This window comes from Diabrotica undecimpunctata, chromosome 5 (assembly GCF_040954645.1).
Source record: "Diabrotica undecimpunctata isolate CICGRU chromosome 5, icDiaUnde3, whole genome shotgun sequence".
Lineage (NCBI taxonomy): Eukaryota > Metazoa > Arthropoda > Insecta > Coleoptera > Chrysomelidae > Diabrotica > Diabrotica undecimpunctata.
In genome coordinates, this window is record NC_092807.1 from 107994945 (window position 1) to 108020733 (window position 25789).

The window sequence follows — 25789 nt, forward strand, 5'->3', positions numbered from 1 at the left end:
CAAAACAACAGATAGCTCGATATAGGGAGAACCCGAACGAATAAATAAAGAATGAGATGGTTGCAAGAAGAACGAACAAAGAAATGCAGTCAATCAGAAAACACACCAAAAAAAAAACTCTGGCGAGAGGGCACGCTTTTCTTTTTTAGGTTCTTAGGTTTTTAGGTAATTATAAGTCCAATATACACCGGGGTGTGTGAGAGCATTATACACTTGGGAATGCACACCCCAATACACGCACACAAATAGGATTAAGGAAAAAAGGAAAGAATTGTTGCCCAGGCATTTTATAGTCCCGACGCCACAAGGAAGTCCACAAAAAAAAAAAAAAAACAAAAAAAAAAAACAAAAAAAAAAGTGTTTTCTGATTAAATAACGTAAATTCATATTGATACATTCATACTTTTCATTAAACCGTTTAACGTAAATTTACCTTATATAGCAAATATAGAAGGGGCCCGCCAGGCCTTCTATATACCGCTCCGCGGACTAGGCCCTTAAGGCAGATCGAAATGAAAGATCTACTCGCGAAATCCGAGCACTGAGGTCATGTGCGGCATGCATGGGCTTGGTGGCCGGACCCCTCTCGGGTGCTCAGCCGGCGAGGAGAACAAAATTTATTTTGCCAAATCGGCGGCTGAGTGACCGAGCACACACTCTTTTCCGGACATAGAGTCATCAGCTCAGGCTGATGGCTCTATGGTCGGAACACACGCTCCTTTTTCTTTTTTTAGGGACTCAAGTCCCGACGTAAAGCTAGAGTAAAATCAATTGAGTCAGTAAAGTAAATAGGGAGAAAAGCCTAGATGTGGCTACCCCTACAGTTAGGTGGCATAACCACATTCACTAAAAACCGAGGATGTCCTATTACCCAGGGCATCTTAAGTAAATTTCAGATCATAAGCCTCCTCACGTAAGTCACACGATGAGGAGGGGTGGTGGAAAAGCCTGGGGGTCAGATAGGTACCACTTCGACTAGCGAGGTGTGACCGGTTTGATCTTCGGACATGTGGATCCCATTCTTACATTGGTATACACATGTTCGTAGGGGCAGGGTTGATCACTGCGTGTGTGTGTGTGTGAGTCGAAATCTCAATTAGAATCAGGGCCCAGGACAAAACTGGTCAATATTTCTATTCTTTTTTTGTAACTGATTTATATTGATTTATATTGTGTTGATAAACAGGTTCTCCGTTTACTAGTATCTTGTTAGATCTGGAACTCTTCTGTATATAAAACCTTTTGAACTCGCTGATTTTAACATGTAAGGAACTTGGGGATTTTATAACTGTGTCTGTAGCTTTCTTAAAATCAAACACCGCACAATTGCCTCCAAGTTCTATGATAGTTCCATGTTCGGCTATAATTTCTTTGAACTGATCTAGATTTACAATATTTTCACGACTTCTGATTTTTTTTCTATATTTCCAAAAACTCTATCAGGCAGTATAAATGAATGTTATATCACAGGAAACACAAGGTCAATTGTTTGTGAAAAGGTGATTTTTTGAGGAACCAGAATGAACATGCGGCAATAACCGTTTGATTCGTGTTCTGACCCCCACAACCATAGGCAATCAAAGGAATAATCTTTTTTCCTTGAAAATTTGTATGTATTAGTCGATGGTACAAATTTTTTTTATGAGGTTACTTCCATTTTGAGTCCTTAAAATGTGTAAGTAACAGTTTCGGAATATGGTCCTGGAAGGGGGGGGGGGGTTAACCCCCAAACCCCCCCACTCGGTGCGCCTCCGGCATCCGGCACAGACTGTAAAATTGCAAAGATAGAGTTGTCGACTATGATAACAACTTTGATCCGGAGGCTTAGGAAAAGGTAACTCTTTTTCGCAATCAAAACACAATGTTTAGTATATTCTCGTTTTTCTTTCAACAAATCAAAAAAGGCTTTTGCCCTAAGTTTGTAAACTTGTTTTTAGCCATTAGAGTAGACCTTGTAGCAATATATTTTTCACTTTTTATTCTTAAACTTACTTGAATACAAGTAGAGCATTCACCTGTGGCAGGATTCCAAATCCTAGATTAAAAATTTGGTACTGAAATTCTTCCAAAAAATTTAGGTACATCTGACTTTTTTGTGGTCATCAGCCTGATTATTGCACGTTCTAAGTGGTCTATTTATGCTTAGTTCAGAACTTAGGTACTGTCGGGAAGACGAACTTCTACAGTAATGTGATGCTTCACATTTAAATATTTTTGTATAAGCAATTATAGTAGATCGTTTGTCTTTAAATTTATAATACCTTAAATATGACATTTTTTAATATTGAGTATATTCAGGAATACTACTTGGCAAACTGGAATCAAAATACTTTCATTGATACTGATAAAATATTTAGTTTGAAATTGCTTTTTGAGTACAGTTCGTTCTTGGGTCGACGTCTATTCACACATACTGTTTGAGTGAATTTACGTATTAAATCGTCCTGTTTCAGTTTATCAGTTTATTGCAGTACGACAAGAATCTATCATGAAATTAATTTATATTAACCAAGATTTCTACCATGGAATGCACCAGAATAATGGCTACATTTTGGACTTATTGGAAGGGATCACTTAAATATTTTATTTTTTCTGAAAATAATATCTATAAGCAATGATTTAAGAATTTTATGAACGGCTTTAGCGACAAACTTCATTAAAATATAATAATTATACCTTAGATACTTAGCTTCTTTCTTCAATGTTCTTTTCCAATTCTTTGAATGCTTTGTCTGGCATTTTCTTAATTGGTTTCAGTAGAATAGTCTTCCACAATTAAAAATGCGTTATAAACTATTATTCTGAAGCTACAGCCTTCTAAAGCTATTGGATTCAGATGCTCAGCGAACATTAAGCGGACTTATGAACGAAAATATTGATTTATGAAAGAAGAGGGACATATTTTCTTAATGCATATTTGCACGCAGAATATGAATCAGTGGTTAAAGATAGATGCATCGTATTTTAGTCTTCAGAAAACCGCCGAAAAGTCTTTGAAAAACTGAAGAACAGCGATAGAAAATGTGCTGATAGAGAGACATAGTATAGCTGTAGTTCCGCGTCATCTTCAGAAAACTACTGAAGCGCCTTCAGAAAACTGACGAAAAACCACACCTACAAGACATCTCACGTTTTCACTCATGTAGAATACATACCTGGACTCAACAAGGCAACAGCACCATTTGATTTTCAAAAAACGTTAAATCATTATTAAAAAAATTACGAACCGCGGCAGTGATAATTGCTGCATCGAAAATACCTAAACTATCACGTTATCATAGAATTTATTTAAGACTAAAACAAATCATCAAATAGCCAGTTTAGGCAAGAAAATTCTCAGTCCGACCAGTTACGATCATGCTATGCAAGATTTCAATCGTTTATGGCAAATTCGGGTTTAAGCTATCTTCAAGATTCTGCTGATTTTAGTTAGATGCATCATAAGTCGTGTATATTAGGATACTTAACATTGGGTTGATGCCTTGCATAGCCTAAAAACCACAACACAGTGGTTATATGAGCACAAGTACCCACAGTTCTCGCACCAGATTGACAGTTAGAGTAGTATCCGCTAAACGGGTCTTCTGTAGGCTTCACCATAAATCCGGGTTCGTCTATATTCTCATTAATTTGAAATTATTATTCATCATTGCCTCTAATTATTTTATCTTATATTTAAGATAGTGCAAGTTTAATTTGATGTATCCCAATCGTAAGGTATTTTAGGTATTCTAAATCGAAATCAAGAAAGTTCCGAAAATCATCATTATGAATTCTCCATTGAACATTTCTTCTAATCAGATTGTCAGTTTTAACTCTAGCTTGTACCATATTAGGAATTAATAATCTTTTTGATAATTGTTCAGCAGCTTCAGCCGTAGCATCTTCCGTGACTACAGTGGGTGATACTTATTTAATCATGATTCAGCGTTTTTTTTTAAATAAAAGGTGCTGTTGCCTTGCTGAGGCCAGGTGTGTATTCTGCATGCGTAAAAGCGTAAGATTTCTTGTGCCGCTCTAGTAGCCTTATTGGTGTGGTTGTTCCTCAGTTTTCTGTAGGCGCTTCAGTAGTTTTCTAAAGATAAGGCGGAAATGCCTTTTTGACTTTTGGCTGTTTTCTGAATAATAAATTACGATGCATCTATTTTCGACCACTGATTCATATTCAGCGTGCAAATGTGCATAAAAAAATATGTCTCTATTTTTTCATAAATCAATATTTTCGTTCACTTAACTGTGAATAAGTACACCGAGCATCTGAATCTAATAATTTCAAAATGCTGTAGCTTCAGAATAATAGTTTTTCAGACCTATGTCTCATTGGCTTACTTAATCTACGCACTGATAACTATTATTGACCGAACTTTTGTTTAATTTGACATATAATGTTTGTATAATATATAATATGTATAGAGTAGATTGTAAACATGCAATATAACAATAAAAAAATTTAAATTGAAAAAAAATGACAGGTTTCGGTTTTCCATAAAGATAGTTGCGGGATTTCAAATTCGTTGGTGATTATGTCTACTTTGACTAAAATACCTCGACTTGTCGTATAAAGAAATGGCTAGAGTGCAAGAAAGGCAGAAATTCTCAATTTTAAGAAAAACTGGAGATTGTTAATTTTGATTTGACATCACTCAACTATTTATTGTTATAATTTTTTTTTTAATTTTAAGGTGTGATGTTTTCAAATGCTTTTGATTCTGTTCCTACAGCACTAGCATATTTAGTACCCTTTGACTACGCCCATATGATTACATCAGGTGTCTTCGTGAAACTGAGGTAATAGCGCTAATTAAAATCATAAAATATTAACACTAAACTTACTTATTTTTTTTAATTTCAGTACTCTTCCAATTGTATTTTCTTGGATGAAATATCTCTCCTGGTTAATGTATTCGACGGAAGCGTTATACATATTGCAATGGAAAGATGTTACTAATATATGTGAGTATTCTTTGCAGAAGACTATATGTATAGTATAGTAAAACTACCACTATTATCAATGCGCACTAGAGATGGAATACCGACAGAGGTATTGTAATTAGGATAGATAGGATCTTTTCAATTTTTCTGATAAGTCCTTTCCATATGGTATTTATGTCATTTTTAAACCCCTTCTTGTGAGTGTTTCTATATTGCTTATGGTGTATTGTTTTCTTTTTTTCAATCTTGTGAAATTTCTTGTTTATAAATGACAATGAGTAGTCATTTATTGTCAATATATTTTTTTTTTTTGGAACGTTCTAAACGGACTAGGGAAGGTGTCCCTAGTACTGTTGGACTCGATCCAGAAGGGGACACATGCTAACGCACGCTACCCAGTGTAGGGCCTCGTGCCCCGCATGCCCCCCTGGCCGGTCGCCTACCAACTAAAACTACCCCTTCTTCGACCCAGAATACCCCCGGACGAGTTCCTTAGAGAACGAAACATGGGAGTATCCTGCGCTGTCTGGACGGAATGTGCTAGGACTGTGCCAAGATTATCGTACAATTTACCTATGCTGCTATCCTGATAACGGGTAGCAGATAGGGAAGGTTCGGTTTCCTTACAGGCGAGGAAGATGTAATATAATACTTGTTGTTGTTAACCGGGAGTAGTGATGGTGTACGCAGACTAATGAGAGAGAGAGAGAGAAAAGGAAAAAAGAAAATATAGTAGGGTACGTGCTTAATGGCTAGTAGGGCCATCACTTTTTTTTAGAACCTTTATTATCAATACATAGCCCAGTTTATGCGTTATCACGTACTTACGTTATTATGTTACGCGGCGATTTTCGAAGATTGCGCAGCACGTGCCGATAAAGTGTAAGGTGCGTGAAGACACCTCCCTCATCTTGCTTGTTCAGCTCTTTCTATCATGGTCTTTCTTTTCATTATCTTTGTGATGTGGTCTATTATGTACTCAAAATTCTGTTTATTAAGCATCGCGATCTGCATTATGTTATTGGGCGTTATCGCTCCTAGCCTGTTCAGCAGCCTGTTTTGTTCGGGTGCGAAGATATTACATTGGAAAATGCAATGCTCCGCGTCATCCTTTACGTCGCATGTTGAGCACCTATCATCGTTGGATTTTTTGATAGTATGTGTGTAAGACCTGAAAGATCCATGTCCAGTCAAAAACTGTGTAAAGTAGTAATTCACTCGTTTAAACTTACATTGGTACCACGCCACCACATCAGGGATGAGCGTTTTGGTCCATTGAGCTTTCGTCGTCTGTGCCTCCCATTCCGTTTGCCATTCTATAAGCATTTGTTCCCTTATGGTAGCTCTGGTCTGTGGGATGTGGCCGTTTTGGTTTTCATAGAGCAACTGCCGCTCTCTGGCCAGAAGGTGAATGGGGAGTGTACCCGCGATTGTCTGTAGGGCCACCGTGGACGTGGTTCTGTACGCACTCGTGACCTTAAGAAGAGGTTTTCTCTGTGCTCTTGTTAACAAATCTTTATACTTTTTATATCTAAGGACATCGATCCAGACGGGGGTTCCATATAGGAGGGTCGACTGCACAATATGTAGGTAAAGTCTTCTTTTATTGCTGCTTGGCCCTCCTAAGTTTGGTATTATTCGCTGGATGGCTGCTGTCTGTGCTTCCGCCTTCTTGGTCACTCTTGAGAGATGGCTTGAGAAACGCAAGCCTCTGTCCAAATCTATACCTAAATATTTAGCACAGTTGGTTGCTTTAAGCTCATTGCTACCTATCCGGAAGATCAATTCCGGTCCATCTCTCGGGGCTTTAAGGATGACCGCTTCGGTCTTTCCACCCGACAATTCTAAGTCATTATTCATCATCCACCTAATTACTTTATCAAAGCAGTTGTTTACTGCATCGACGACTTCCAAATAATTGTCACCCGTTGTTAAAATGGCTAAATCGTCAGCATAGGCTATTGCCATGCTATTTCTATTGTAGTCTATGTCTAGTACCCCATTATATAACACATTCCATAACGTTGGGCCTAGTACGCTGTCAGACTGATTTCTACATTTTTTGCCACAATTAGGTGTCTATCACTTAGATATCTTTTTATGATATTTACCAGATATGCCGACACCTCGGCGATCTCTAGTCTATTAATGATGTGAGCCCAGTTTGCGGAATTAAACGCGTTCTTCACATCAAACATTGTTAGGACAGCCCATCTTCTTCTTGTGTTTTTTACGGTGTCTGTAATGTGTTTGACCGCATCTATCGCCGACCTTGATTTCCTAAATCCGTACTGTCTAGTCGAGATGATGTCTTTTTCACTCAACTCCTCTTCAAGGCGATTTTTAATAATGTTTTCGTATAGTTTCCCCATGCAGTCTAAGAGACAAATCGGCCGATAAGAGTTGGATTCGTCCGGATCTTTGCCGGGTTTCGGTATGAGTGTCAGTCTCGCACGTTTGAGGTCTTCGGGAAACTCTTGTCTCACAAGCAGCTGATTAAAGATGCGTATTACCGTTTCTGGTTTTAGCATTGTGATTAATTTGATCGCCTCTGGTGGCACACGATCTGGTCCAGGGGATTTACCTATCTTAATGGACTCTGCCGCTCTGGTGAATTCTGCAGTACTAATGCCTGCCGGACAGATCTGTTCATTCTGTATGAAAGGTGTAGTCTGTTTTGTGGGAAAGAGGGTACACACAATTTCCCGTCTTTTATCGTGGCACAAATCGTACGGGATCTCGGATCTCAGCGTTTTTGTGGCTATTTTGTACGCTTGGCCCCATACATCGTTTTCCAGCGCCTCGCACAGGTTCTTCCAACAGGTACGCTTGGCTCTTTTTATCATTTTGTTTAATTCTTGTTTGGCGCTTTTGTATTCCTCCTTGGTCTGCTGAGTCCTCTCTCTTTGTGCGATCCGCCTGATTCTCAGGCATTCTGCCCGTTTTAGTTGTATTTCGTCGTTCCACCAGTACGGTACGGTATATGTGACATATTTACTCTTACTGCTTAGTCTGTGTGCTCTAATGATCGCGTTTCTAAAGGTGGGAAAATCAGTAGCTTCTTCTTGTAAGTTTCTTATATTTTCAGTAAATCTTACTTTATTGAAAACGAGTGTCCTTCTGCCATTTCCTGGTGTGACCTTAGTGCCAATCTCGAAGGTGATGTATTTGTGGAACGTGAAAATAGTATCCTCTAATACATCCCAGTTGTTTATTTTGTTGGCGTAATGATTTGATGCTAGCGTAACGTCTATATGACTCCGTGATACTCCTCTTTCAAAAATATGTTTACCATTATTCAACACTACTAAATCAGCCGTAGAAATCCATTCATTCCATATTTTCCCTTTATTGTCATTTCGTGGGGACCCCCAAAGAATGGATTTGGCGTTTATATCGCCAACGATTCTAAAGTGTTTCTCTGTAAGTGACGCCTCAATGATATTGTCTACCTTCTCTCGGTATAGTGTAACGTTAATGTTAGGTGAGATATAACAGGCTATTATTGATACGTCGTTCATGTTTACCTTAACGAAACCTTCTTTCTTCGTTATCTTCCTGATTTGCACACGTTTGTTCATTAAGTAGATGGCAACATCTGACCGTGTATCGGTAATCCAACCAAATTTCTTAACGATATTCACATTTGGTTCGGGGACTATTATAAGATCTGCATTTATTGCTAAGGCTTTACCGTAAATCAGGTCGTGTGCCACCTTGGCCCTACCGATATTCACTTGCAGGATCTTAAGTGTCTTCAACCTGTTCGAAGCCATTTTGGAGTCTATACCACTAGCCGTTTAGGTCACTTGATGAGGGGGGTTTCTTCAACCTATCCGCACCGGTCAATGACCGCGCTCGCCTGAGGGGTTGGAGAGGTAGGGGCAATTGAGTTCCTATCCGAGGGGGGAGGAGGGAGGGAGTTCGAACGCGAGCGCGAAGATACCTTAACACGTGTGAGTTCTTCCGCCGTGTCCTCACATAATGAGTTAAATTCCTCCATTAACGAGGAGAAAGCAGCGCCGTTAAATACATCATCGTCCATTTTTCCCCGCTCCTCTACAGAGGTGGATGGTTCTTCCTGAACGATTTCCATATTATGTATTTTTCGAGGTGCAGTATGCTGCGCCTGTAATAAGGGGGCCTCCGTACGCCTATTCTGGGAACCGAGCTTCGCCCTCTGCAGAGCCTCCCTAAAGGATCCACATTTCCCGCTTCCAATGCGGTGCTTTTCATTGCAGACCACACAGTGCTCCTCCTCTTTGCATTGCTCACAGGTATGTCCTCCCTTTCCGCATCTGTGGCACATACCGCTACGGTCCGGGCCGGTACATCTGGTCGCTTCATGCTGATACGACCAGCATCTCTGACACCTTTTGACGACGTACCTTCTTTCCACTTCACATCTTACCAGACCCACCTTTAACTATCCCAGATCTAAAATCTTCTTAGCTGCTTGCGCCGTGAGGATGACAGTTGCAGCCTTAGTATAATTTCTCATTGGCCTAATTTGCTTTACAGAGAAGCTCGGCTCCCATCTACCGATCTCACGCTGAATGGCCGTCTTAATGTGTTCTTCCTCAACATTAGCGGTCATACCTCTAACATGTATAATCACGTTTCTTTCATTTCCTACCAGTTTCGCGGTAAGCCCATTCTCAGTTTTCGTGATGGCCTCTCTGATTTTCGTGGCAGCTCCCTGATCTTTATCTATTGTGATAAGTAGCTTTCCGTCGCGAGTGCTGCGCATGCTACGGATAGACTCTTTAGCCTCTGAGTTCCCGACGGCTTTCTCGACTTCCTCCAACACTTGGGAGTAGGTAGAGTCACTCTTAGAGACGATAAAACCGTACGTTGGTCGTTCTCGTCGCGTGGCGGTCGTAAATATCTGAACAGTCGTGCCTCGGGTCTGTGCAAAGATAATCTCCGCCATTTTGCGAAGTTCCACTACTGGTATGTAGCTCACGTGGTGTAATGCCACGGAGTCCTCCGGCGAGGCCTCATCCCTGACACGCTCAAGTGCGTGCCAGAGTTCCTCCGCCGACTTAGGTCTTATTTTAATGACCATTTCTTTCTTGGTGCACTTCTCCATCCCTCTTCTTATTGATGTGGTGCTCTCAATAACCTCGAAGTCCCCTTCAAGGGTAGGAAGGTCAGGGTATCTGTCCCTATAGAGTCTCTGTACCGAGAATGTCATCTGTGGGTCGTTTGGCTCTAGGGCCACCACCTTTATGGAGCATTTCGTCTGCAGGGGGTTCATAATCTCCACCGTGGTCTTCTTATAAATACTATCGGGCCAGTCATACCTCACGTGCCTCTGGAAATCCGCAAAGGTGCTGACTCCTTCGAGGCTTGTTACTCTCACCGCTGCCGGCGGGCCGTGCCACGCGTCAGTCTGTGTCCCGCATTCAACTGTGGCGGGTTTCGCTCTTGTGTCCATGTGATCGACCATGTCCACTTGCGTGTCCATGTCGACCGTCATCCGCTCCACCGGTTCTGTTGAGTTCCTCTGGAGCCAGTTCTTGTAGTGCTCCATCTTTTGGAGCGCGTGTCTCTTAATAATCTGCCTATAGGTTTCTTTAATCGGTTTGGCAGTATTGGGGTACTCTTGAATGAGGCTGGTGAGCCTCCCCAGTTGTTTCCCTAGGTCTTCGAGGTATTCCATCAACTCGATTGCCTCGCTGCATGTTTTTTTCTTGTAGGTTTCTTTGAGGAAGTCTTCATAATTGGCCTTTTTTTCAGTGTATTAGAGTCAGGAAGGGAATTTATCCTCCTCCTGGCCTGGTCCGGTCTTCCCGATTTACCGCTCGGGTCGCTCGCGGTTTTTGTAACATAGTTTAGTGACATTTTGTTCCCACGAGTAGCTAGGGAAATACTTCTTCACCACTACAGAGCCCCGCGTGTGGTGGTAAGGCTACGCACAACGGGGGTTCGCCAGGTGCCCCGAGGGAACCGTTCGTGGCCAACTGTCGTGTGGTCATTCATCCTTCGGCACGGTTTCTAACACCTTAGATTCCGGGTTTTTTCCCGCTGGTTTACTCCATCGGATTTTTGATCAGGTTTTCTCCTGCGGGGGGTGAGGAATAGAAAGGGTCAGAAGGTGGAAGGCGTCGCAATTGGGACTTATTGCGGCGCCTTGTAGCGTCCGGTGGCGAAGTCCGGCGGCCACCCGGCGCAACGCCCCCGGACACTGGACTGTTCTTAGTTTCACCGATCGTGCTCCCCAGTATTTTACACAGAGTAATACTAGGGACCAAGACTAGTTACTCGGCCCTCCCACCGACGTCGAGGTAAAAAACACAGTCCAGGGAGGGATTGCCAATATCTTATTTAGTAGGAAATTTTCTCTCTCAAATGCAATTTCATTGGAGTAGGTATGTCGGGCTCTGTCATATAATGGTTAATCACTCCTTTTTTGATGTTTACGTTATGGTTTGAGTGGTAATTTAAATATCTGTTTGTGTGGGTTGGTTTTCTGTCAACTTTGGTTGCATAACTGTTGTGATAAAAATATCCAGAAAAGGAAGTGAATTGTTTTTTACTTTTTTTCTTGGTGAATTTGATTGATTTTTCTTTGTCGTTTATGTCCCAGAAGAGACAAACATATCACAAATTTACCCAGAAGAATTCGACCCATGAAGATTTTCATAATTTTTATTTCAAAATTTTTTGAAAACGATTAATTAATTACAATTAATTATCGTTAGTTTAGCACAATTTTTAAATGTTTGAATCCCGAAAAAACAGATATGGGATATACAAGTCAAAGAGAAAAAATGCGAACATAAATAAAATAAAAAAGGTAAAATTCACTATATAACCTATATTCAAAAATATTAAAATCATAAATATCACCAAATAGACACATACATATCTAGGTAAATATTAAAATAAGGTAAATAAATATCTTCTTATTAAGCACATCAGATATTGATAAAGACATTATCATAACACTTAGATGTCTTATTGATCTCTTTAGATAACTACCTCAGTCATTTCCACTTATACCAAATATGGTTAAGTTTAAAATATGGAAAAGAACAAATAAAAATTTACTGTCTAGTTAATCTACCTTTGGTTAAACATGTTAAAGCTTGAGACTTTACAAGAATATTAAGTAACAATTAAATATTAAGTATTAAATAATAATAAAAAATAACGAAATTTTTCCTATTTCAATATGAGCGTTTAAGCATTGATCTCAATTAGGTACTATAGTTAGTCTCTTTTTTCTATCTGTAATTGTCTTAAAAAAGAACTTCTCTTAAATCGTTGAGCAAAACAATCGGATATGTACAGGGTGTCCTAAATTGGAGGAGATAGAAAAAAAGTAGTTAAGATGTCATGACTCCTTTTTTCGTTAAAATAACGATTACCTAATCAAATCATCAATCGCTCCCCACATTAACGAGACAGAGGGCGATTATTGAAAAATGTTGAAAACGACAGGGTTAAATATCTTCTTTATTAAAAATAAGTTTAAAAAACTTTTAAAAGATATAATATGGCAGCGTTCAGTGGCGTACGAGACTTTTTTTAGGGGGTCTCACTAAGGTAATATAATACCAACTTAATGTTTTTTTTTATATGGGACACCCTATACATTTTGTTATTTTTAGTTTACATTTTTAATTCTCTTACACCTGATATGACATATTATATATGTATTTTCAGTCGTTGGAGCTTCTTCTTATCATGGCGCCGTCTCCTTTCGAAGGTTGGCGATCCAAATGGCAATTGTAGTTTTGGAAACTGCTGCGCGAAAAATTTCTGTGGATGAGCGGTCCAACCATCTCCTCAGATCTTTCAGCCACGAGTTCTGGCGTCTTACTACTGATCTTTTGCCCTGTACTTTTCCTTCCAGTATAACTTGAAGTAATTCGTATCTTTCGCCTCTCAACACATGACCCAAGTATTGCATTTTCCTCTCTTTGATTGTTCTTAGTAATTATTTTTGTTTACATATGCGACGAAGAACCTCAACATTAGTAACTCTTTGTACCCATGGAATTCTCAGCATTCGTCTGTATAAATACATCTCAAAGGCATCTATTCTTTTTTCTATTTCAGAGTCCATTGTCCAACTTTCACAGCCATACAGTAAGACAGAAAAAACGTAACATCTGATCATTCGGATTCTAAGCTGCAAACTAAGGTCTGATCTTGTAAAAAATGTTTTCATGCTCATGAATGCTCGTTGGAGCTACTCTGCAAATAATTTCTTTATTTCACATCACGTTATAGACACTTAAAAACAAAACACTCAGTAACACATTCTAACATTTTATTATGGAAACAATAATCCTTCACAGTTTAATTTACCAAAAACAAAAAGCTACTTAACAATCATATTAATTTTACGAAAATAATAAAATTATAATAAACATAAAAACAACAATAATACACAAAGGAACAACTAGAATTCATTTTACAAAAATTTAAAAATATAATAAATATTCAAAATGCCCCCGTTTTGTTATAATAATAATTGACACCTTTTTGTTACAGATCTTACTCAATTGAGTAATATGGATTGGCTTTATTTTTCTAAATGCTAAATGGATGCTTTGGAATTATTCTTCCTTAGTATTAAAGACATTTTTATAAATACTGCTTTTTAAAATCGCTAAATAAAAGAATTAGGAAGATTTAGTTCTGGTGAACAAGAATCATAAGTTCCAATACGCCGATTATGACATTTTTCATTTAAATAATTTCCAACGAATTCGGCATTATGAGCAGGTGCTCCATCTTGTTAAAACAAAAATGTGTTTCTCCCGGCCAAATAGGTATTTATCATTAAAAATGTTATCTAAATTCGTTTTTAAGATACCTATATATCCGGTAGCAGTTAGTGTATCATCAAATACAAGATAAACTAAATTATTATGCTTAACAAAACACTAACGTTAAAGCCGAATCTCTCTTACCTCCTGATTCCCTGAACTGAGGATTTGCGTCATTCCAATATAGTTCAATGTGTCAGTTAAATATTTCTGCACTTGATATGCGAGCTTCATCGCTAAATACTCTTCACGTTATTACCCTTTAATATAACCTACTCAGTAACAATATGTTATTTTAGAAAAAAAAAATGCAATTTACAGAAATCTAAACGTCAAAATAAACTTATTTTAAAGTAAAATTGTGGCTTATTCCCAATAAAACTAGTAAATTGTATTAATATGTCACAAGAAAATAGTTTCAAAACAATAATAAAAAAAATTAACGACAATGATATTATATCGGATAAATAATTATAAATAGAAACGAAAAACTTAATAAAATACAGTGTGTTCTATTTCGTGACAATTTTATTTATAATATAAAATATGTAAACAATACTTTAAAAATAAGAATTCACTTTGAACCAACAATTAGCAGTATTTACTTTACTTTCAAGTTAGGTAGGGTACTGATTTTATTTTTGCTAAACAAAACTGTCAAAGGATTAATATCCTCATAATAAAATGTTAAAATGCGTTATTATTGCTGTAAGTGTTTTATTTTTAAGTGTTTATAACATAACTGATAACCTTCAAAAACTGAAAAAAGTGTCCCATATAAAAAAACAAGTTGGTATTATATTTCCTTAGTGAGACCCCCGAAAAAAAAAATTCGTACGCCCCTGAACGCTACAGTAATATTTCTATCAAATGTTCTTATACAATTTTTAAAAATTTTTATCAATAAAAGAGATATTTAACCCTGTCGTTTTCGACATTTTTTAATAATCGCCCTGTATCTCGCTACTGTGAGAAGCTATTAATGATTTGATTAGACAATCGTGACTTTAACTAAAAAAGAAGTCATGACATCCTAACTACTTTTTTTCTATCCCCTCTAGTTTTCGGTATACCCTGCAAAACATACCAATTTGGGACACACTGTACATTACCTCCGATTAAACTCCGATTAAACTTTCATATAATGAAGGATGGATTAACGAGCAGTACGGATATTAATTATAGAAGAATTTGGCTTGAATGCCAGTCAAATCTTGAAACCTATAATATAGTGACAATGAGATTCGGATCCACTTCCTTCTTCCGCAACGGGCTAAAACGGATCTTCACAACTCAATTTCTAACGAAAAAGGAATAGGATAACCAGAGTTGGCCTATTTCTTCTTCTTCTTCAGTGCCGGTCCGGATTTTGGCGATCATCAAGGCTATTATGGTTTTGATGACTGCTCTGAGAAGCAGCTCCGCGGAGGTCATCCCAAACCATCGTCGGAGGTTTTTTAACCACGAGATACGACGGCGTCCCGGTCCTCTCCTGCCAAATACTTTACCCTGCATAACGAGTTAAAGAATTCGATATTTTTCTTCGTTCCGCATCACGTGCTCGAGGTACTCAAGCTTACGTTGTTTCACTAAATTAAGCACTTCTTTTTCTTTTGTCATGCGCTGTAGGACCTCAACGTTGGTGACATGGTCCGAGGTAAGTGAATCTGTCGACTCTCTGGATCTCTTCGCTACCTGCCATTAGTGCCCGGGATCTAAATTAGCACGGATGACCGCCAAGGCCTATTTATAGGAACATATTCAAATATCAAAATACCGTTTGGTTGGTGGGTGGTCTAAATTCTGACGGAACTATTAGGGCAGTGGTCGGAAATGAACTAGATCTAACGAGACCTTCGATCTTACGGTCAAACTAAAGAATGTTTACTATATTTGCAAACAAAAAAGTGTCCGGATTGCATTAACAGCATTAAGAAAAACAAACACACAAAAGAGTGAGACAGTTTTAAAAGTACCGTTCGGTACTTGGAGTATTACGGCGACAACTTTTTTTAAAAATGAGACCTAACCCTAACGGTTGTTGTATACAGAGGAAAAAACTCCGAATATTTATATACGGATTACTGTGATAGTTTTATTATGGTATTTAATTGGCATTTTATGTACATAAAAATGTATGCACAGGGTGAAATAAGATTTCGTTATTTTATAATAATAACGAAAAATGGATAGGATATGACAACCGAATTTTTTACCTGTTTGTTGAACCTGTATGTTTCATATTCCGAAATTCTTAGTACATTTTTGCCGTTTTCGTCTACTATAAATTCTGTTCGATATCCAATACGCATGCGGTATTTTAACACTTTAAAATTTTTATAAACGTAAATCTTTTCGAGGTTTATTTCCAGGAGAATAAACCCCGAAAAGATAAACACAAAGGTTTATAAAAATCGGTAAGATAGTTTCGAAACAAATTCAGATTTCTGCTTTAATCTGGAGCCTTCTAAAAATTGCAAGGCATGGCCAAACGATGATAAAGATGTTAATAGAGACATGGGGAATCTAAAATTTGCATTCCACGACATGTCTATTCATCTAAGCAGAAATCCTAACGAATTTGTTTCTCGTACTCATACAGAGTAGATCCGAAGAAAATGAAAAAGACAGAAAAGATTTTATTTCACGTTCAAAGCGTCTATGTATCTATTGATACGTATTTCGCTTTAATAAAGCTCATCAGAATAGTTATTCATAGCCGTTCTTAACGTGAAAAATAAAATTCTCTGTCTTATTAGAAGTAACAATAACATGACTTCGTTATGGACGCAATAGCGACATCTGATAGAAAAATCGGTAAGATAGTTTCGAAACAAATTCAGATTTCTGCTTTAATCTGGAGCCTTCTAAAAATTGCAAGGCATGGCCAAACGATGATAAAGATGTTAATAGAGACATGGGGAATCTAAAATTTGCATTCCACGACATGTCTATTCATCTAAGCAGAAATCCTAACGAATTTGTTTCTCGTACTCATACAGAGTAGATCCGAAGAAAATGAAAAAGACAGAAAAGATTTTATTTCACGTTCAAAGCGTCTATGTATCTATTGATACGTATTTCGCTTTAATAAAGCTCATCAGAATAGTTATTCATAGCCGTTCTTAACGTGAAAAATAAAATTCTCTGTCTTATTAGAAGTAACAATAACATGACTTCGTTATGGACGCAATAGCGACATCTGATAGAAAAATCGGTAAGATAGTTTCGAAACAAATTCAGATTTCTGCTTTAATCTGGAGCCTTCTAAAAATTGCAAGGCATGGCCAAACGATGATAAAGATGTTAATAGAGACATGGGGAATCTAAAATTTGCATTCCACGACATGTCTATTCATCTAAGCAGAAATCCTAACGAATTTGTTTCTCGTACTCATACAGAGTAGATCCGAAGAAAATGAAAAAGACAGAAAAGATTTTATTTCACGTTCAAAGCGTCTATGTATCTATTGATACGTATTTCGCTTTAATAAAGCTCATCAGAATAGTTATTCATAGCCGTTCTTAACGTGAAAAATAAAATTCTCTGTCTTATTAGAAGTAACAATAACATGACTTCGTTATGGACGCAATAGCGACATCTGATAGAAAAATCGGTAAGATAGTTTCGAAACAAATTCAGATTTCTGCTTTAATCTGGAGCCTTCTAAAAATTGCAAGGCATGGCCAAACGATGATAAAGATGTTAATAGAGACATGGGGAATCTAAAATTTGCATTCCACGACATGTCTATTCATCTAAGCAGAAATCCTAACGAATTTGTTTCTCGTACTCATACAGAGTAGATCCGAAGAAAATGAAAAAGACAGAAAAGATTTTATTTCACGTTCAAAGCGTCTATGTATCTATTGATACGTATTTCGCTTTAATAAAGCTCATCAGAATAGTTATTCATAGCCGTTCTTAACGTGAAAAATAAAATTCTCTGTCTTATTAGAAGTAACAATAACATGACTTCGTTATGGACGCAATAGCGACATCTGATAGAAAAATCGGTAAGATAGTTTCGAAACAAATTCAGATTTCTGCTTTAATCTGGAGCCTTCTAAAAATTGCAAGGCATGGCCAAACGATGATAAAGATGTTAATAGAGACATGGGGAATCTAAAATTTGCATTCCACGACATGTCTATTCATCTAAGCAGAAATCCTAACGAATTTGTTTCTCGTACTCATACAGAGTAGATCCGAAGAAAATGAAAAAGACAGAAAAGATTTTATTTCACGTTCAAAGCGTCTATGTATCTATTGATACGTATTTCGCTTTAATAAAGCTCATCAGAATAGTTATTCATAGCCGTTCTTAACGTGAAAAATAAAATTCTCTGTCTTATTAGAAGTAACAATAACATGACTTCGTTATGGACGCAATAGCGACATCTGATAGAAAAATCGGTAAGATAGTTTCGAAACAAATTCAGATTTCTGCTTTAATCTGGAGCCTTCTAAAAATTGCAAGGCATGGCCAAACGATGATAAAGATGTTAATAGAGACATGGGGAATCTAAAATTTGCATTCCACGACATGTCTATTCATCTAAGCAGAAATCCTAACGAATTTGTTTCTCGTACTCATACAGAGTAGATCCGAAGAAAATGAAAAAGACAGAAAAGATTTTATTTCACGTTCAAAGCGTCTATGTATCTATTGATACGTATTTCGCTTTAATAAAGCTCATCAGAATAGTTATTCATAGCCGTTCTTAACGTGAAAAATAAAATTCTCTGTCTTATTAGAAGTAACAATAACATGACTTCGTTATGGACGCAATAGCGACATCTGATAGAAAAATCGGTAAGATAGTTTCGAAACAAATTCAGATTTCTGCTTTAATCTGGAGCCTTCTAAAAATTGCAAGGCATGGCCAAACGATGATAAAGATGTTAATAGAGACATGGGGAATCTAAAATTTGCATTCCACGACATGTCTATTCATCTAAGCAGAAATCCTAACGAATTTGTTTCTCGTACTCATACAGAGTAGATCCGAAGAAAATGAAAAAGACAGAAAAGATTTTATTTCACGTTCAAAGCGTCTATGTATCTATTGATACGTATTTCGCTTTAATAAAGCTCATCAGAATAGTTATTCATAGCCGTTCTTAACGTGAAAAATAAAATTCTCTGTCTTATTAGAAGTAACAATAACATGACTTCGTTATGGACGCAATAGCGACATCTGATAGAAAAATCGGTAAGATAGTTTCGAAACAAATTCAGATTTCTGCTTTAATCTGGAGCCTTCTAAAAATTGCAAGGCATGGCCAAACGATGATAAAGATGTTAATAGAGACATGGGGAATCTAAAATTTGCATTCCACGACATGTCTATTCATCTAAGCAGAAATCCTAACGAATTTGTTTCTCGTACTCATACAGAGTAGATCCGAAGAAAATGAAAAAGACAGAAAAGATTTTATTTCACGTTCAAAGCGTCTATGTATCTATTGATACGTATTTCGCTTTAATAAAGCTCATCAGAATAGTTATTCATAGCCGTTCTTAACGTGAAAAATAAAATTCTCTGTCTTATTAGAAGTAACAATAACATGACTTCGTTATGGACGCAATAGCGACATCTGATAGAAAAATCGGTAAGATAGTTTCGAAACAAATTCAGATTTCTGCTTTAATCTGGAGCCTTCTAAAAATTGCAAGGCATGGCCAAACGATGATAAAGATGTTAATAGAGACATGGGGAATCTAAAATTTGCATTCCACGACATGTCTATTCATCTAAGCAGAAATCCTAACGAATTTGTTTCTCGTACTCATACAGAGTAGATCCGAAGAAAATGAAAAAGACAGAAAAGATTTTATTTCACGTTCAAAGCGTCTATGTATCTATTGATACGTATTTCGCTTTAATAAAGCTCATCAGAATAGTTATTCATAGCCGTTCTTAACGTGAAAAATAAAATTCTCTGTCTTATTAGAAGTAACAATAACATGACTTCGTTATGGACGCAATAGCGACATCTGATAGAAAAATCGGTAAGATAGTTTCGAAACAAATTCAGATTTCTGCTTTAATCTGGAGCCTTCTAAAAATTGCAAGGCATGGCCAAACGATGATAAAGATGTTAATAGAGACATGGGGAATCTAAAATTTGCATTCCACGACATGTCTATTCATCTAAGCAGAAATCCTAACGAATTTGTTTCTCGTACTCATACAGAGTAGATCCGAAGAAAATGAAAAAGACAGAAAAGATTTTATAAAATCTTTTCTGTCTTTTTCATTTTCTTCGGATCTACTCTGTATGAGTACGAGAAACAAATTCGTTAGGATTTCTGCTTAGATGAATAGACATGTCGTGGAATGCAAATTTTAGATTCCCCATGTCTCTATTAACATCTTTATCATCGTTTGGCCATGCCTTGCAATTTTTAGAAGGCTCCAGATTAAAGCAGAAATCTGAATTTGTTTCGAAACTATCTTACCGATTTTTCTATCAGATGTCGCTATTGCGTCCATAACGAAGTCATGTTATTGTTACTTCTAATAAGACAGAGAATTTTATTTTTCACGTTAAGAACGGCTATGAATAACTATTCTGATGAGCTTTATTAAAGCGAAATACGTATCAATAGATACATAGACGCTTTGAACGTGAAATAAAATCTTTTCTGTCTTTTTCATTTTCTTCGGATCTACTCTGTATGAGTACGAGAAACAAATTCGTTAGGATTTCTGCTTAGATGAATAGACATGTCGTGGAATGCAAATTTTAGATTCCCCATGTCTCTATTAACATCTTTATCATCGTTTGGCCATGCCTTGCAATTTTTAGAAGGCTCCAGATTAAAGCAGAAATCTGAATTTGTTTCGAAACTATCTTACCGATTTTTCTATCAGATGTCGCTATTGCGTCCATAACGAAGTCATGTTATTGTTACTTCTAATAAGACAGAGAATTTTATTTTTCACGTTAAGAACGGCTATGAATAACTATTCTGATGAGCTTTATTAAAGCGAAATACGTATCAATAGATACATAGACGCTTTGAACGTGAAATAAAATCTTTTCTGTCTTTTTCATTTTCTTCGGATCTACTCTGTATGAGTACGAGAAACAAATTCGTTAGGATTTCTGCTTAGATGAATAGACATGTCGTGGAATGCAAATTTTAGATTCCCCATGTCTCTATTAACATCTTTATCATCGTTTGGCCATGCCTTGCAATTTTTAGAAGGCTCCAGATTAAAGCAGAAATCTGAATTTGTTTCGAAACTATCTTACCGATTTTTCTATCAGATGTCGCTATTGCGTCCATAACGAAGTCATGTTATTGTTACTTCTAATAAGACAGAGAATTTTATTTTTCACGTTAAGAACGGCTATGAATAACTATTCTGATGAGCTTTATTAAAGCGAAATACGTATCAATAGATACATAGACGCTTTGAACGTGAAATAAAATCTTTTCTGTCTTTTTCATTTTCTTCGGATCTACTCTGTATGAGTACGAGAAACAAATTCGTTAGGATTTCTGCTTAGATGAATAGACATGTCGTGGAATGCAAATTTTAGATTCCCCATGTCTCTATTAACATCTTTATCATCGTTTGGCCATGCCTTGCAATTTTTAGAAGGCTCCAGATTAAAGCAGAAATCTGAATTTGTTTCGAAACTATCTTACCGATTTTTCTATCAGATGTCGCTATTGCGTCCATAACGAAGTCATGTTATTGTTACTTCTAATAAGACAGAGAATTTTATTTTTCACGTTAAGAACGGCTATGAATAACTATTCTGATGAGCTTTATTAAAGCGAAATACGTATCAATAGATACATAGACGCTTTGAACGTGAAATAAAATCTTTTCTGTCTTTTTCATTTTCTTCGGATCTACTCTGTATGAGTACGAGAAACAAATTCGTTAGGATTTCTGCTTAGATGAATAGACATGTCGTGGAATGCAAATTTTAGATTCCCCATGTCTCTATTAACATCTTTATCATCGTTTGGCCATGCCTTGCAATTTTTAGAAGGCTCCAGATTAAAGCAGAAATCTGAATTTGTTTCGAAACTATCTTACCGATTTTTCTATCAGATGTCGCTATTGCGTCCATAACGAAGTCATGTTATTGTTACTTCTAATAAGACAGAGAATTTTATTTTTCACGTTAAGAACGGCTATGAATAACTATTCTGATGAGCTTTATTAAAGCGAAATACGTATCAATAGATACATAGACGCTTTGAACGTGAAATAAAATCTTTTCTGTCTTTTTCATTTTCTTCGGATCTACTCTGTATGAGTACGAGAAACAAATTCGTTAGGATTTCTGCTTAGATGAATAGACATGTCGTGGAATGCAAATTTTAGATTCCCCATGTCTCTATTAACATCTTTATCATCGTTTGGCCATGCCTTGCAATTTTTAGAAGGCTCCAGATTAAAGCAGAAATCTGAATTTGTTTCGAAACTATCTTACCGATTTTTCTATCAGATGTCGCTATTGCGTCCATAACGAAGTCATGTTATTGTTACTTCTAATAAGACAGAGAATTTTATTTTTCACGTTAAGAACGGCTATGAATAACTATTCTGATGAGCTTTATTAAAGCGAAATACGTATCAATAGATACATAGACGCTTTGAACGTGAAATAAAATCTTTTCTGTCTTTTTCATTTTCTTCGGATCTACTCTGTATGAGTACGAGAAACAAATTCGTTAGGATTTCTGCTTAGATGAATAGACATGTCGTGGAATGCAAATTTTAGATTCCCCATGTCTCTATTAACATCTTTATCATCGTTTGGCCATGCCTTGCAATTTTTAGAAGGCTCCAGATTAAAGCAGAAATCTGAATTTGTTTCGAAACTATCTTACCGATTTTTCTATCAGATGTCGCTATTGCGTCCATAACGAAGTCATGTTATTGTTACTTCTAATAAGACAGAGAATTTTATTTTTCACGTTAAGAACGGCTATGAATAACTATTCTGATGAGCTTTATTAAAGCGAAATACGTATCAATAGATACATAGACGCTTTGAACGTGAAATAAAATCTTTTCTGTCTTTTTCATTTACAAAGGTTTATATTTACTAAATTAGCGATTATTATTTATTTTGCAGCTTGTGTCAATCCACCAGAAGGTTTATCTTGCATGAATAATGGACGAGACGTTTTGGCAAGATATGACTTTAAAGAAACCGACTTTCAATTTGACATCTTTGGAATGTTTGTGTTGCTATTATGTTTTTATATTTTGGGATACTTCTTCTTATGGAGACGTGTAAGATATCATTAAATAGAAAATATTGTGTTTTATTGATTTTTTTTTAATTATATTATCGTTACTCGCTAAGCAGGCCAGACCAACAGATCAGTAACAGATGAGATATTGGAAATTACCTTGGCTTAATATAAATTCAGTTGAGAATTTGAATTTAGATTAATCATTCTGATAATATAAAAGTATAATACTATAATAATAACTAATTAATTACAATAATAAGAATTACTTTCGAGTGTGTTCTATTTATTTCTGTCTAAAACCGACCCTGTCTTTTGTTTGACACCTTTATCACGGTATAATTAATAGCAATGCGAAAAGAAGTCAAACGCTAGTCGATCCATCGGACCTTCAAATTCTTTTGTCAAGATTATAGATGTCAAACGATTTTAAAGATATCTTGAATAACTAGGTTAGAGGTTATTCATGCAACGATCTTACTTTTTCAGGTTATTCGTTTTGATCACAATTGACTTTAACTCATTTTATTCACACGCCATACTAATTTGACTAGTTATATACTCGTAGTTACCCAGTTTTTCGAAGATTATTACAAGCAGATTCAAATAGACCTCACTGTCTCTGCCGGTTTTCTCGTATAATAGGTTACTTTATTATTAAGTTATTTATTCCTTGAAAAGCTGCACATGATTATAGAAATTACTATAGTGAAACACTTTCGCTGTAGATAATTATATTATCATAAATACTAAATAAAAGTTAAAGTAAAAATACAGATCTAATGGTGATATATGTTTGACTTTTGCCTTAATCCAAAATTTAATAAGATACGAGTAAGAAAAAGAGGTAGAATCAAAACGTTAACACATCTAAAAAGTAATTGCAGCAACATCAACACACTCAAGGCAAACCTAGAATAAGAAAAGAAAGCTACGAAACCCAGGGAGGCCGTGGAAACCGCTTTTATACTCAGAAGTACGTGGAAATTTTGTCTAGGGATTAAGACGTTCTTTTCATTTGAAAACAACCTCTTCGTTCCGGCAATAATTGTAGAGTAGGGAGAACCTAATGAATCTCATTTTTATTTTATTATAGTACAATCGAATCACGTAAAAATAAAATACGGGCAATTGGGCAAGCCTTTAACAGCGATGATATTAAAATGTTTAAAGCTTGAAACATATTTTAATAGTGAATTTAGCACTATGCTAACGATACCGTGTAGTTTAAGTAAATATTTTAAGATAAAATTGTGTCTATTGAAGTAAAACATATCCCAGAAATAAGCGATCATGCAATAGTTGTTTTAAAATTTGTTCTGATGTCAAAACTAACAAAAATAAATTTATTACTACTAGGAATTTCAAAAACTTAAATTACAGTCAGTTTTAATCAGATTTAGACAGTAAAGTCGATTTTTTCTCTAATAATATCATTACTCTACTTAACATTCATGTTCCATATCATACTTTCAGAATCTCAAAGAAATATGTTCAAGTCATGCAATAACCCTTTGCGGACCGAATTAAGCATTAAACAAAAAACTGCAAAGTTATTACAAGTTAGGGATACAGTGATACAAAAGATAACGTCAAGTGTCAATTAAATTTTTTTTATATAAGGGGTGGTTTAGTTTGGAGGTGGTTCCATGGTGGAACCACTGGTACTGATTAGTACTATCTCAATTTTTATAAAATGATAATAAATATTCATAAAGGAGGTAAGTTCACTTTATTTTTTATGATATTCTAAAAAAACAATTGATTTTTTCAGATAAACATAGTCCCACCTTACATACAGTGCAATGCCACCTCGTTCGATGAGGTTGGTTTCTTGTGCTGCATCGAGCACATCTTACTTTGGTTCCATGTATTGGCATATGCTCCGACTTGTTGGTGCGTATTTCAATAGGAACGCAGATTTTAAATTTATTTACCTCAGAACCGGACGATTTTCTTCCTTTCTGAGTAAGCGAAGGAGTACCGATAAGTCCTGCAGAAACTGCTAACCGAAATTCTTTTAGAGAAAGTGTTGATGCACCACCAGATCGTTCTTTAAAAATAATGAAGGCATTAACAACCGTTATTTCAACAAAATACCAGAATATTCTAGGCCACCATTTCTTGGATTTGCGGTTAATTTCGTAACAAGATTTGAGCATATCTGACTTGTCCACATAACCCATATGCTCGTTGTAATCTTTGACCAAATTTTGGCAAGTAACATTTTCTTTGGAGCCATCCTTTTGTTTCCTTGAAATAAGTTTAACATCAGTAGGATCATGAAAATTACTCATAAAATGAACTGCTCTGTTATCCATCCATTTCACAGCAAGTACACCAACATCACTTATCTTCCATTGAGTGTCTCCCCTTTCCATGGTTTTGTCCTCTAGAAAATTACATTCTGACAAATATTTAGTATTAGCTTTTACTGTTCCACATCCATATATATACTTGGATCTAAGTTGTTCCAAAAGATCATACGAAGTAAAATAATTGTCCATAAATATTTTATGGCATTTTCCAGCAAGACTGCTTGTGAGGTCTTTTACAACTCGTGCACCTAAGCCTTTTTCAGGTAAGTTGTTAACTTTACCAATGTAGATTTGAAATTCTGAAACAACACCAGATTCATTAGCACGAATCCAAACTTTGTAGCCCCGTTTTACAGGCTTCTTGGGCATATACTGGCGTAAAATGCTTCTACCTTTGAATCTAATCATTGACTCATCTACTGACTGGCATTCACTTGGCTTATAATATCGAATGAAATTGTCAGATAACCTATCGAGCATTGGTCGCACTTTATACAATTTGTCGTAGCCAACTTCA

The 25789-nt window shown here is 36.3% G+C and overlaps 1 protein-coding gene across 2 annotated transcripts in view; it reads left to right on the top strand.

Moving 5' to 3' along the window:
- st (ATP-binding cassette transporter scarlet) overlaps positions 1–23029 on the top strand; it is an 80694-nt gene extending 57665 nt beyond the window's left edge. For both annotated transcript variants that reach the window (XM_072532540.1, XM_072532539.1), the window contains 3 exons: positions 4683–4788; positions 4853–4953; positions 22834–23029. In XM_072532540.1, coding sequence (XP_072388641.1) covers positions 4683–4788; positions 4853–4953; positions 22834–23009 — 383 coding nt within the window. In that variant the 3' untranslated portion in view covers positions 23010–23029. The remainder of the gene's footprint in view (positions 1–4682; positions 4789–4852; positions 4954–22833) is intronic.
- The last annotated feature ends 2760 nt before the right edge of the window (positions 23030–25789 follow it).